General features: G+C 34.3%; 1 protein-coding gene across 1 annotated transcript in view; it reads right to left on the bottom strand.

The window, feature by feature from the left end:
* LOC111046251 (T-complex protein 1 subunit gamma) overlaps positions 1 to 11,721 on the bottom strand; it is a 31,135-nt gene extending 19,414 nt beyond the window's left edge. Inside the window, exons 1-7 of the mRNA XM_022331752.2 lie at positions 11,456 to 11,721; positions 11,309 to 11,370; positions 8,992 to 9,168; positions 6,981 to 7,135; positions 5,537 to 5,723; positions 2,446 to 2,595; positions 971 to 1,129 (exon numbers count right to left, since the gene is read on the bottom strand). Coding sequence (XP_022187444.1) covers positions 971 to 1,129; positions 2,446 to 2,595; positions 5,537 to 5,723; positions 6,981 to 7,135; positions 8,992 to 9,168; positions 11,309 to 11,370; positions 11,456 to 11,492 — 927 coding nt within the window. The 5' untranslated portion in view covers positions 11,493 to 11,721. The remainder of the gene's footprint in view (positions 1 to 970; positions 1,130 to 2,445; positions 2,596 to 5,536; positions 5,724 to 6,980; positions 7,136 to 8,991; positions 9,169 to 11,308; positions 11,371 to 11,455) is intronic.
* Between the last annotated feature and the right edge of the window lie 1,220 nt (positions 11,722 to 12,941).

The following is a 12,941-nucleotide window of genomic DNA, read 5'->3' as shown; positions in this document are numbered from 1 at the left end:
GACGTTCATTAAAACCACATTTATATACACAAATTTAAAAAAGAAAAAAAATGAATTGAAGAAATTGAAAAAGGAAATTTAAATTGGCATATCAATGAGTTTCTTAAGTGCCGAAAATTTGTTAGGACCTTTCATGTACCAAGGTCAAGGACCCTTCATAACTTCTGCTCTCCACTTAAGAGTTCTGAGGCTATTCAATAGTGTTTGTGAAGGTGTTGATGTGCATGGCCCTGTTAGTGAGGTTAGAAGGCGCATTATTGAGGCTATTCCTCATTGAATTTGAATTCAGTTTCAGAATTGATTCAATTAATATGATGTCCGTGATTCTTATTAGTTTTATGGAGTTGATCAAACCTACAGTTTAAATCTCTTAACTTTTATACTAGAATATTAATTTGTTGTTGTTAACACTTTTCTTTTTCTTCTCTGCTCTCATAAATTTTCTTTCCACAGTGGCACATGTTTCCCCTTAACCAGTTTCTATGCTATATTGTATTCTTATTATAACTTAATATTTTCATTCTGTATTTATTACTTATACTTAGATTACTTACAATTACTTATGCTTTCCTCATACTTATCAACTTTCTTATGTATTTATGAATTGCATGTACTGTATCTCTTATTTTTATTTATTCTAGTAACCTGCTTTATTCGATTGTAAATGGTAGTGAAGACTGTTTTGGGCTTAATGCCTGTAGTCTTCTTTGTTTCTGTAATATATAAATAAATAAATACGATACACGATAGGCCTAATGTGAACAACATGAGCGTACAATAATGTACAACAATTGGATGAAATGAACTTAGCAATTTTCAACATGATTTTATCTAGTACAAAAAATTGTTTATTCATAGAACATTTTTCTAGGTAACTTTCGGTAGAATATTGTAGAGAAACTGGATGAAGACCAGTAGCTGGTAGGTATTAATACGTTTGAAACATACATTATTCTTGAATATTGCTAACCTTGACGAAATAGTGCTGTGCAAGATCTGATATTCCCTTTTCGGTGAATATCAAGTCAGGCTTGACGGAAATGATATCCGAACAGATCTTCTGGATGTATTCCTCTTCAAGTTCCAAAATCCTTGTGAAGTCCCCTTCGTTCATTATTTCAACATTTGTCTAAAACAAAACAAAAAAAAAACAACACAAAACTGTTATAACTAGCGATAGAATAAAATATTAAATAAATTGATATACTGAGAAATAATAACCATATACTATCGACAATATTGTGGTTCATCAAACTTAGTGAAACAGTTTACACATTATTACAAACAAATGAATTAACTGAAGTGGAATATTATTTCAATTGTGCTAACAGTAAAAGTTCATCTTCTACTTAGTAGAATCAATGTTAGTATTGCGGAATTAACGAGTGAAAATAGTGTTGCATATTGTAAATTTCACTTTTTATTCAAGCACTGTACTGTAGTTAAAATAAAAAGATGAATTAAAATTATTCAATTCATTACTAACTTCACAATATTAATATTGTTTCATCCACGAATGAAGGATCACTAATCTTTTTCTTCTTTTTTGTCATGATAATCTCTATAGTCCGAAAGCTATTACTTTTAAAACAGCTCTCACTCGAAGACAAGAGGCCCGATGCTCTTTCCTTCACTAATCACCCCCATTACCTGAAAGCGTTGTCCCTGATTTTGTGTCAGTGTCCATATTGTGCGAAGCAAGCTTACTCCTCTCCACTACTCTGCCCATGCTACAAACTGTGGAAGGAGAAACTGGTTTCCCCTCTTCATGTTAAAAGTAATATCTCTCGGTCATCATAATACAGTATAAGCTTTGAGGTTATCGGTGAGCAATCTAAATTATGATAATGAGAGAAGAATGGACGTGCATTTTTAGGTGGGTTTCTAGCCAACGGAAAGTGGATTTGAAGCTTATAATATTGATTTCAACCATTGCTTCAAGTTAGCGAAGTTAAACTAGAGTAGCCACCCTTCAAACGGTAGAGCACGTAGCTCATCTAATTCTCATTAGAAACAATATTCTGCAAGGCAAAAATATTCTTCGATTCATCAAGGCTAGAAGGATAAGCTGGCTGGGACACATGGAAAGAATGACTAAGAACAGAATGCAAATAGTTATATTGAATGAAAAATTAAATGCAGCCAGAAGAGAGGGAGACCAAGAGTACGATAGAATCAGGGTATGGAGAAGGACCAGAGAGCGATAGGAGTAGGAAGTGGGAAGGCGGAGGACAGAGTTAGTTTGAGGATGATTGTGGAGAAGGCCAAAGCCCACATCGGGCTGTAGCGCCAGTGTAAGTGAAGATACTACAGGTAAAAATTAAGGTAATAATTCGAATGAGGTAATATTTGAATAAATTATAGAATTTCAAGAAGGTGGAATAATATGTTTCTTGAGAAGACAATAGATTTACTGATGAATTCAGAATAAAGTGACAACGTTACCTGACTCTCGCCCTTTTTGTATTCGAGGTTACAGTCAAGCAGAACTATTCTTGGATTTTTGATCATACGACGCATTTTCGGATGGGTGACGTCCTTGTTGATCATGACTCCCTTGAGAACTTCTGAGTCTTCAATTGTGCCGCCTGGGATCTATGAACACAAGTACATCACACGTTTATTGTTAACAGACAAAACATTTTAAATGGCCGTAACATTCACCTGATTAATGAAAAACTTGACCTAATTATTGAAAATATTTCTATCAAAACCTAGGAAAGGAAAGGTTTTGGGATGAGTCTGTTTTTCAAATTTTAATTATTTGTTTACCATTGAATGAATGTATCAATTAATTTTAAACATAACATTTTTTCATACATGTGATTTTCAAGACCAAATGTATGTTTGTAGAATCTGGAAGTTTACAGCTATTCCATTCAATTCCGGAGAAATTTTCAAGTTTTAGGACCAGTTCTAAGACACTTATTGAATTTAATGGACCATTAAGTCTATAGGTTTAATGGTCCATTGGATTTGATAAGTGACTTAGAAACCAGGCCCAAGGGATCCAATGAGCAAACAACTAAATGAATGTACAATTTTGAGAATGATAAGAATTGATTAGTATTCGGATATGGTTCTTCTTGTTCATTTTACTCAATAAATCAAACGATTTATGTCATTCACAAAAATAGTGTATACTAACACGAGAAATTATTAGTATACTAATTGATACCGTAATAAGAATTACACGTTATGCTTCATAAAACTTATACGCTGATGCATTCAATTAAGTTGGTAAACTGTAGTTTAGTGAGTGGTATTTCTTGTTATTAATGACAATGAGTACTTATTATACTTCTTGAGATCATGTCATATTTCTGAGATTATTGTCAGATTATTTCATCATATAAACTGCTAATAATATCGTTCATTTTGTGCATTAATTTTTCTTATAATGGCACTATGACTTATTTCCAAGTAAACCAGTTTACATTTCAAGTTGATTTGATATTCTTGTAAGACATGACACTAATATTGTTACTATTATCATATCCAAAAAAACGGGGCACCGAGCTTCGGTCTTTATTTATTTATTGACTTTTGATAAACCGAACACAATTTTTTAAAATGATTGGAGAAGTACTAAAGCTGCGTTTACACCGGAGTTAATAACACGAGTTATTAACAAAAAGTTATTAACTTGAGTGAATCGTCAAAAATTTTTCTTGACAAAAGTTAATAACTCATGTTTCTAACAGAAAATTCCTTGTTATTAGCAAAATCTTGTTATCAATATAATTGACTTCCATATGATTTCATTTAAAGAGTATTCATATGATATAACAACCAAAATAAAAAGCAAAAAATTGTCTTCAAAATACTTTAAATTGAAACATGTGTGTGATCATTAACATAATGCGTTTACACAAGTTTAAAACAAAAGTTTTCAAGATAAGTTAATAACATTTTCTTTTGGATGCTAGTTTTGTTATCAACAAAAGTTAATAACTTTGTCACGTGTTTTGTCTGCAGCTGTAGTTATTAGGGAACAGTTGTAGTTGTAGGGTAGGGATGCTGGGCGAGGGGGTAGCGGGGAAGATAGTAACCTGCTATTAACAAAATTTAATGCGATAAAAGAGGCTTTTGTTATTAACATAACACATTTCCTTTGATCTTTACCAACTCTCGATGGATAACATAAATCTTGTTAATAACAAGGAATTTTCTGTTAAAAACTTTTCCAAGAGAATTTTCTGTCGATTCAGTCAAGTTGACAACTTTTTATTAATAACCTTTTTATTGGGGAGTCCGATCTCACTAGGCGTCAAATCTGCAAAACCGTAGAAACCAATCCGAAACTCATGTTATCAACTCCGGTGTAAACGCAACTTAACATGATGTTATTGACTTTTGTAATAAACATCAGTTGCTAACAAAAATGTTAAAAACTTGTGTTGTTAACTCCGGTGTAAACGCAGCTTAACAGGCAAAGCCCAAAACTGTTTTTCCCGAATTTTGATTAATACACTATAAATAGTCCAGAAAGTAGGTTATGTTCCATACACTTGAATTCAGGTTCAATTTTCTGTTCAAACATTTGAAAACAAAAAATTTATAATTTAGATTCTATACAAACCAAATTGAATAACAAAATAGCACTCACTAATCACTTGAAGTTGTCAAATAATGATCAACTTTGAGAATTATGATATACTCTAGCTTAGGAGGATTATCATGTCATGTCAACAAATCAGATTATGATGATGATCAAATCGATTAAAAATTGTCTAGCTAGATAAAATTTCTCGCTGATTGATTATGATTACACAGCAGGAAATAGTTCTGTCTCTCTCTCCCACACAGGCACACACATCTTCTGTTATCGAGAGACGACGAAATTATAATCTGTTTTCCAAGGATGAATAACCCTTTTAATGTCGTTCAGCAAGTTTTCTAAAGAATGAGACCTAGTGCAATCGAATATTTTTATCATAAACCTACTATGTTCCAAATTTCGTGAAAATCATTAGAGCAGTTTTCGAAATCCGTAAAACATAAATAACCAGATATAAAAATAGCCAGACATACGATAGCACGTATACAGAGATTGCTCGCTTAATATAATAGGATATTGTAGAGTATTGCATATGTAATGCTTTCAATGACTTGAAAAGCTGTTCGAATGTAATTTATTCCTTTCAAATACATAAGAAAGCGTTTTATTAATTATTTTATTTGGCGAATAGCATTTTTGTCAAATTTTGAAAATTTCACACTGTTGTGCACGTCAAGTGTTGAAATGTACGGTATTTTGCCTAGGGACTGGCTACAGTAAAGTCGCTAGCCTCACCCAGGTGGGCACGTCTCTCATATTCAAATATGATGTGGTGCACTGTCAGCTCCATCGCCCCACAGTCACATAGTGGGGAGTCTGTCAGTCCCCATTTAAAAAATTATGCATTGCATCTCCCAAGTTGGGTTCGAATTCTGTTAAGCTAATTGATTTTTGATAATGTTTTATTGATCATTTGAATGGATGGCAATTATTTTAAAATGAAAGTTGATAATTGGACTTTGATAGCTTTGGTACCTTTTCAACTCTGGCATAGCGCTTTATGTCAATCTCCTTGCGTCCGTTCTCCTCCAAGGTCACAGTTTTGACGGCATCAATGGCGATCTCACAGGCTTTCTGCGACCACTTTCCGATGAACTTTGTCCCGACACACGCCTGCACCACCTCAATCAGTTGCTTGTTGTCATTCAGATCCAGAGGAAAACTACAAATCACATCACATTGATTTTAACTCTATATTATCATTCAATCATTTGTGAATGCACGAATTAAATCATTTTTATTGATGAAATTTTGGGAAAGAACGAGTAAACCATAACCAAACCTTTCATGGATTTAAATAAATTATATCCATAAATCAGATTGGGTCTTCACTTTGCACGATTAAATACATCAAGTTGATTTTCACCCCAAACATGTCAATTCTGGGCATTCATAAAGTGAATAGATTAAACGAGAAAAAAATGGATTCCATTAATTTATAAAAGGGTGGCGTCCATAAAATTAGACCAATGTTCTTTGCCAACATTGTTAATTGGGCCATTTCTATGTGTGCCACTCTGTAATATTGATAGCATGGGCCAAATGCCCAACATAAAGTGACTTGTTGACCTGCCTAAAACAATGTAGAATAGATTACAAATTTATTAATCATTCAATATTTTAAAAAATACATAGAATTCGTCAAATTACATTTAAGGCTATTTTCTAATGTCTTGTTGTTAATAGGCCTATCATATTATTCAACTTTACAGTTTCGAATCAGCATCAAGCTGGATTTCAACATATCAATCAGAGTCCGGTTCAGTTTTACGGATGCAGGTATATAATAGAGCCTAAGTGAAGGTGAGATATTGAAAATATTAGAAAAAAATCAATACTTATCATTTACCAAAACATATAAGATTTATCACAGTACATAATAAAATTTTAGGTTATTATTACCATTGTATTTGTCTCTGATCATAGATATCAACTGATATAATCCTACTTTTTAATTTGTATTTAATTTTTGAAAAATAGCAACAATGATTCTATAGATATAGTAGTTGAATGAATGAGTTAATCGGTATCAATGAAAGTTGCCTTTAGGGGTTCCCACTAGTCAGGACAAGTGTGTTGAACATGTGAGTACGTACACAATCTACACATGCTCGTCATGCATGTTTTACATGCGAGAGGCTTCGAACAAAAAGCAGCCGTTTGACAGCAGCTTCTAACCAATAACAATAAATAAACTACTGAAGAATTACAAATTATAATGGTACAAAAATGCAAAGATAAGAGCAACAAGGAAAAATTAAACAAAAAAATATACAAAACGTAACCTCAAAAACTTTGTTCAAAGCCTTACGCATGCCTGATGATACAACAAAGTATGGCGACATGTGCGACACACATGTTCAACAAACTTGTCTACCGTTAGTGGCCAGCTTTACAGAAATGAACGTTAAAAACTGACCTGATTTTGTCCTGCAGTACAGTGACGGCATCTTCGAGCGCTTGCCTGTAGGCGCGGATGATAACAGTTGGATGCATCTGTTGGCTGAGGAACTGTTCGGCCACTCCCAGCATTTCACCAGCCAGCACTATCACTGAAGTCGTACCGTCGCCAACCTAACATTAACACAAATTCAGTTTGATTGTTAATGTCTTAACAATAGTCCAAGAATCAAGTACCTCTTGAGAAGTTCAGTATAACGTTAATACTGTGAAGATAAGTTTTAGATTGAGCAGTCGTGATCATACTGGAAAGGTTAGGTTTCAGATTGAGCAGCTGATCCATGAACCCTACTAAACCAGGACAGAGTTTTTTGGGGAACATACCTACAGTCACTTGACGGGATGAATTACGGACCACGAGTACTGATGTAAAACCCACCTAAGGAAGACATTTTGACGATTGCAAAGATGAGACAAGTAACAAGTAAGGCTAGTTACACACGCACCGATTTTAGACGACAGATTTTTTATCGGTAATAGGTGCTTGGGTTTTTCCGGTCAAACAATCAGTTTTTTCTTGTGACACGAGGTTATTGAATAATAATGAATCCTAAAAGAGTTGTGTGGAGAAGCCAGTCTATTGCTTTATTTCCATAATGTCTATAGTTTCAATCAGGTACTTGTGGATGAGAATACTGCGTGAGGTCTACTGTTCACAGAACTACTAGTATTATACAATGATATTTATATGATCGGGAGAAAACAGCAGGCTGAACCCAAAGCTGTTATAATTAATAATTACTAGTAGTTCTGTGAACAGTAGACTTCGCGCTCAGTGAGTTACATTGACCTGTTCTGTTTTCTCAAAAATTAATAGATAATTCATCAATTTAAAATGTCTAGAAAAAATCCTAAATAAACATAGAGCTTTATGTCCTATCGTAACGTGACGTGTCGTCCCGGAATGTGAGTGTGTGCGCTGTTATCAGGTCTGGGCGTCTGGCTGCAACTGTCTACAACGTTGATTGAAATATACATTTTCAAGATGTTTGATGTTTTTGAACAGGTAGTATTATAGTCCACTGGACAGCTGATTTATGATGAATAATTCTATAGTCTGATTTTTACTCTAATATTGGCGTATGAAGGAGGCTACTTTTTCCTTTTATACTATTAGTTCTGTGAACAGTAGACCTCACGCAGTATTCTCATCCACAAGTACCTGATTGAAACTATAGATCTTATGGAAATACAGCAATAGACTGGCTTCTCCACATATCTGTGTAATCACTTGTCAGCTGATTTATGATGAATACATCTATAGTCTGATTTTTACTCTAAAGTTGGCGTATGAAGAAGGCTCCTTTTTCCTTTTATATCATCCTTGGAATGCAAAATTTCCAAAAACCTTGTATATACGTTGACGCGCAATTTAAAAAGGAACATACCTGTCAAATTTCATGAAAATCTATTACCGCGTTTCGCCGTAAATTCGCAACATATAAACATTTAAACATTAAGAGAAATGCCAAACCGTCGACTTGAATCTAAGACCTCACTTCGCTCGGTCAATGATTAATAATTATGTTTATTTTTCTAAAATTTATCCATTCTCTCCGATCATACCGGAACGGTTGGGTTCAAAAATAATAGGGTTTTAGGTTGTTTCTTCTCTCTATTAGTTTCTAATAGCAACAATTCAAGTTGAAATTACTTGATTTATAGGAGTAGAAATGAGTACTCCCCCCAATAATGTATAGCCTCGCTGGTTACTGTACTTTTCAATGCGGAATTAACTTGTCCAGAAATTGATACCACAGTGCAATGGACAGATCAAATAGCATAATTGTAGGCAAATATGAAAACATAATGAAACAAAATAGAAATGATTCAAAACTACCTTATCTAGAAGTTAATTCAAGTTATAAATCAAGTTGTAGGCCTAACCATTTATAAGAATATCATAATAAATTGAAAATTGAAAGTTCATGAAATTGATGTCTGGTGATGGGGATGATGAAGTAACTTACCTCCTCATCCTGTGTCCTGGCGATCTCGATCATAGATTTGCCAGCAGGATGTTGTACTGTAATTTCTCTGAGAATGGCGTTCCCATCGTTGGTCATCACAATACCTCCCATTGGGTCCATCAGCATTTTCAGCATGGCTTGTGGTCCCAGGCATGTGCGGATCACATCGGCGATTGCCTTCAGTCAAACAGAATCCCGTTAATTTACCTCAGCTTTAAGCTGAGCTTTAATTTACAATCCTCACATTTGAAAGACTTTTGTACTAGCTTACGTAGTTACAGCCATTTAAAACGTGAAAATTATTCAATTTGATTTACTGGGATGTACCGTATCAAGGATTATTATGCTTGTACAACCATGACCATTCTAGTTGATAATATCAATTGGTAAATATGGAATAGAGTGAGAGAGATCAATTATTATTATTGTTTTAATATAATAAATTCAAATAAAAATGTATTTACAGCATTGTATAAGTATTATGATAATCAAGTGTAATATTAACGTTTCACGAAGATTGAGTGCAATAAATACTTATATACTTACTTGATACTTGAATTCTTCGTCCTTGACCGGGAGTACCGGATAGACTGTGTCAGGGAGTTCAGGGGGTCACCCCTCAAACTCTGGGATAGCGGCTGTTCGTGTTTGAGTATAGGGGCTCATCCACTAGTTCTGCCAATGAGTATAATGGCCGTTGTATTAGGCGTTCTTTCAATATTTGCTTAAACTTTCTGGCTTCGCAATTTTTTATATATTCAGGGAGCTAGTTATATAGTCGCAGTGCTGATATTTCAAAACTTTTTTGAGTCGCTGCAAGTCTGCTTCGAGGTACATCCAGGTCTGCCACATGTCGAGTGTTGTAGGTATGTATGTTGCTTCTCTTTGTCATGTTGTTTGCTTTGTTCTTTATGAATAGGAGTGAGCAGAGTACATAGTGGCTAAATATTGTAAGTACTCTCAGCTTTTTAAATAGTGGCCTGCAGTGTGCCAGATGGTCAGAGAATGTTATTATTCTAATGGCCTTTTTTGTAGCAATAGTATATCTGAGCTGGCTGAAGCATGTCCCCAGAGAAGGATTCCGTATGTTATGTGACTGTGAAATAACGAATAGTAAGCTGTCATCAAGTATTCTAGAGTGACAACATACCTTAGTTTTTTTAGGAGATGTAGGACTCTTGCTAGTTTTAGGCATGTCTTTGAAATGTGAGTGTCCCATTTTAATTTTCTGTCAAGCCAAAAATCCAATAATTTTACTGGTTCGGTAGGGCTTTCAGGTATTTCGTTTTTCAGAGAGCAAATTGATATTTGGGATTTGTCCTCATTGAGTTTAAGCTTGTTTATTTGGAACCATCTCTTTGCCTCCTGTGTGTGAGTGTCATTCATTGCCAATGCTTGTTCACTTGACATTCCTCTAGACAACACCGTCGTATCATCTGCAAACAGTATGGAGTCCTTGCTGGGAACAAAGTCATTTGACAAAAGGATGAATAGAAGGGGGCCTAAGACAGATCCCTGGAGCACTCCGTGTTTGATATCTCTAATCCTTGACAAAGCTCCTTTTATTGAGACTACTTGGCTTCTGTCTTCAAGATAACTTTTGATGGTAGGAGGAGATGTTTCATACCCGGACAATTATTGATCTTGAAGCCACCGTAATTATTATTGATTCGACTAGAATAACCTTTTCACAGGGACAATATTGACATCTACTTGACTTGAACATTTAGTAGCCTGAAGCTATTAAATTCAGTCTACTGAGCACGTAAGAAGATTGAACGTTCATACGCTACGAATGAATCCTTGTGATAGCGTTAGCCACTAATAAGTAATAGCAGCTATTAGTGGACGCAACTTTTATTCGTATACAAGAAGGTTAACCTCTTAACCTTCTATATTTATAGAATTTGATTTAATTTTTTTATCAATAAAGCAGAGACACGAAAAAACAGTAGCCTACTAAATAGAGTAGTGGGGCAACTAAAGAAATTTGTGAGGTAGGACTTAGAGAGGACAATTTTAAAAATAAAATATTCTGCAAAGCTGGTTTAGTAGAATTTACAAATTATATTAATAATTTGTAATACATTGTATGACAACAGCCCTATCCAAACAAACATTTACAAATTATTATAGGAGTCAGCTACTTGTAACCAAACAAAGAGTGATTCATCAAGAAGTTAGGTTATGCATGCTTACAACAAAAAAGCTTTCTGATCTGGTAAGTATTTCCTTGTATTGATAAATTATATTTTGCTATTGATATCAAATTGACAATATAGTTTGCAATATTGTTAATAAAGCTTTATTGACTTACTTTGCCAGCACCGATGTTCTCCAACTGAACTTTCTTTCCCGCATCTCTCTTTGTGTTTTGACCTAAAAGTAGAAGTAAATGGATTAAATTAATCACTAATATGTAAATTTTGAGTTTAAATTTGATTTCAAGAGAAAAATTACTTACTTAGGACTAAAATAGGGCCGGCACTTGAACCAAACATGTTTTTACGATGAGAAGCACGAGATCAGGAACAAGTGAAGAAGAGACAATAAAGCAATGGAGGTCTACCTAACCTATTCAAGTGCTCACGAGCTCATAAACGCCCACATTTCTACAATAAAAAAATATATTTCAAGAACTATTCCTAATAGAATAATTATTTAAAATTATCAATAAAACAAACTAAATTACATAATAATCAATTAGTGAATTCAAAATTCTTCAAAGTCTTCATGAACGATGATATTTATATGCCATATGTTCAAGAGCGGCAGATTTGAAATTAAAGGTTGAATATAAAATATTTTTTTATTTTCAAACCTTATCAGATTTGATAAGCTTGATCAAACAAGTTTGGGTATTGCATGACAATAGAAAATTTGATCAATCCAGGCTCGATTATATTTTGATAGTCTCGAATAATAATATTGAAAATTGAGTTTTTCTGGTGAGTTTTGAGAGGTCAATGCAAAGTTGATGTTTCTGTAAAGTGCTGCAGCTTAGCGTTTAATTTTATAACTAACAGGAAAGGATTCAACTTCATGCCGCTAGGTAGTGCAAGCTTTAGGATCTGGAAAGTTCTATGACAGAACGTTCTGTCAAATAGTCCAGTCACCAGGTACCTACTTTTTGCTGGAAAAAACTCCGAACACGTTAATTTTTTTCTGTGCAATGATTCTGGATATTGGGAATCCTGAATACAAAAAGTTGACCTTCTATAGTGAGGTCCACTTTATAATGGCAGTGGATAAAGATAGAAGAATAGCGATGCCGATTCACTGCATTAATCTTTCTTTCTTCTTCTTCTCTTCTTCTCTATATCTATAAAAGGCTAAGCCCCGACAGACTGAAATCACACAACATCGCAAACTACTAAGCCTAAAAACTTGAAATTCTGCACAATTGTTTATGGTAGCCTCAAAACATCCTCTAAGAAAGGATTTTCAGAAATTTGCCCCCCTGAAGGAGCTGCCCCCCCCCCCGCCAAATGTTGTACTTTTTAACCGCTCATTTCACAGCAAAGTCATAAGGAACTTTTTGTTCAGCTATGAAAAAAACTTAGAGCTATGCAGAAAAATTCCGACCAGGAGCACATAGGGGTCCAGGAAAGGGTATTTTTCGAAAATTTTCATGGAAAATCACACTCCAGCCCAAACTACTTAGCCTACAGACTTAAAATTTCGCAAAAATATTCTTCAAACACGCTAGATGCGCACTAAGAACGGATTTTGAGATATTTTGCCTCTAAGGGTTTCAAAGGATGGAAAAGGATCCAACTAAGTAAGCTTATGAACATGGTATGGTGAACGCCATATGGAAATGAGATAATTTATTCATTGACATGTGATATTCTTACATAATTATGTTGTAATCATTGAAAATAACGAAATAATATGATAGAAATTCGAAAAAGAACATCTGTTCTATTAATGCTTTCTACCTGATTCCA

This window comes from Nilaparvata lugens, chromosome 12 (assembly GCF_014356525.2).
Source record: "Nilaparvata lugens isolate BPH chromosome 12, ASM1435652v1, whole genome shotgun sequence".
In the NCBI taxonomy this organism is placed as follows: domain Eukaryota; kingdom Metazoa; phylum Arthropoda; class Insecta; order Hemiptera; family Delphacidae; genus Nilaparvata; species Nilaparvata lugens.
The sequence above is the reverse complement of the archived record's forward strand: the minus strand, read 5'-3'. Positions and strand labels throughout refer to the sequence as shown.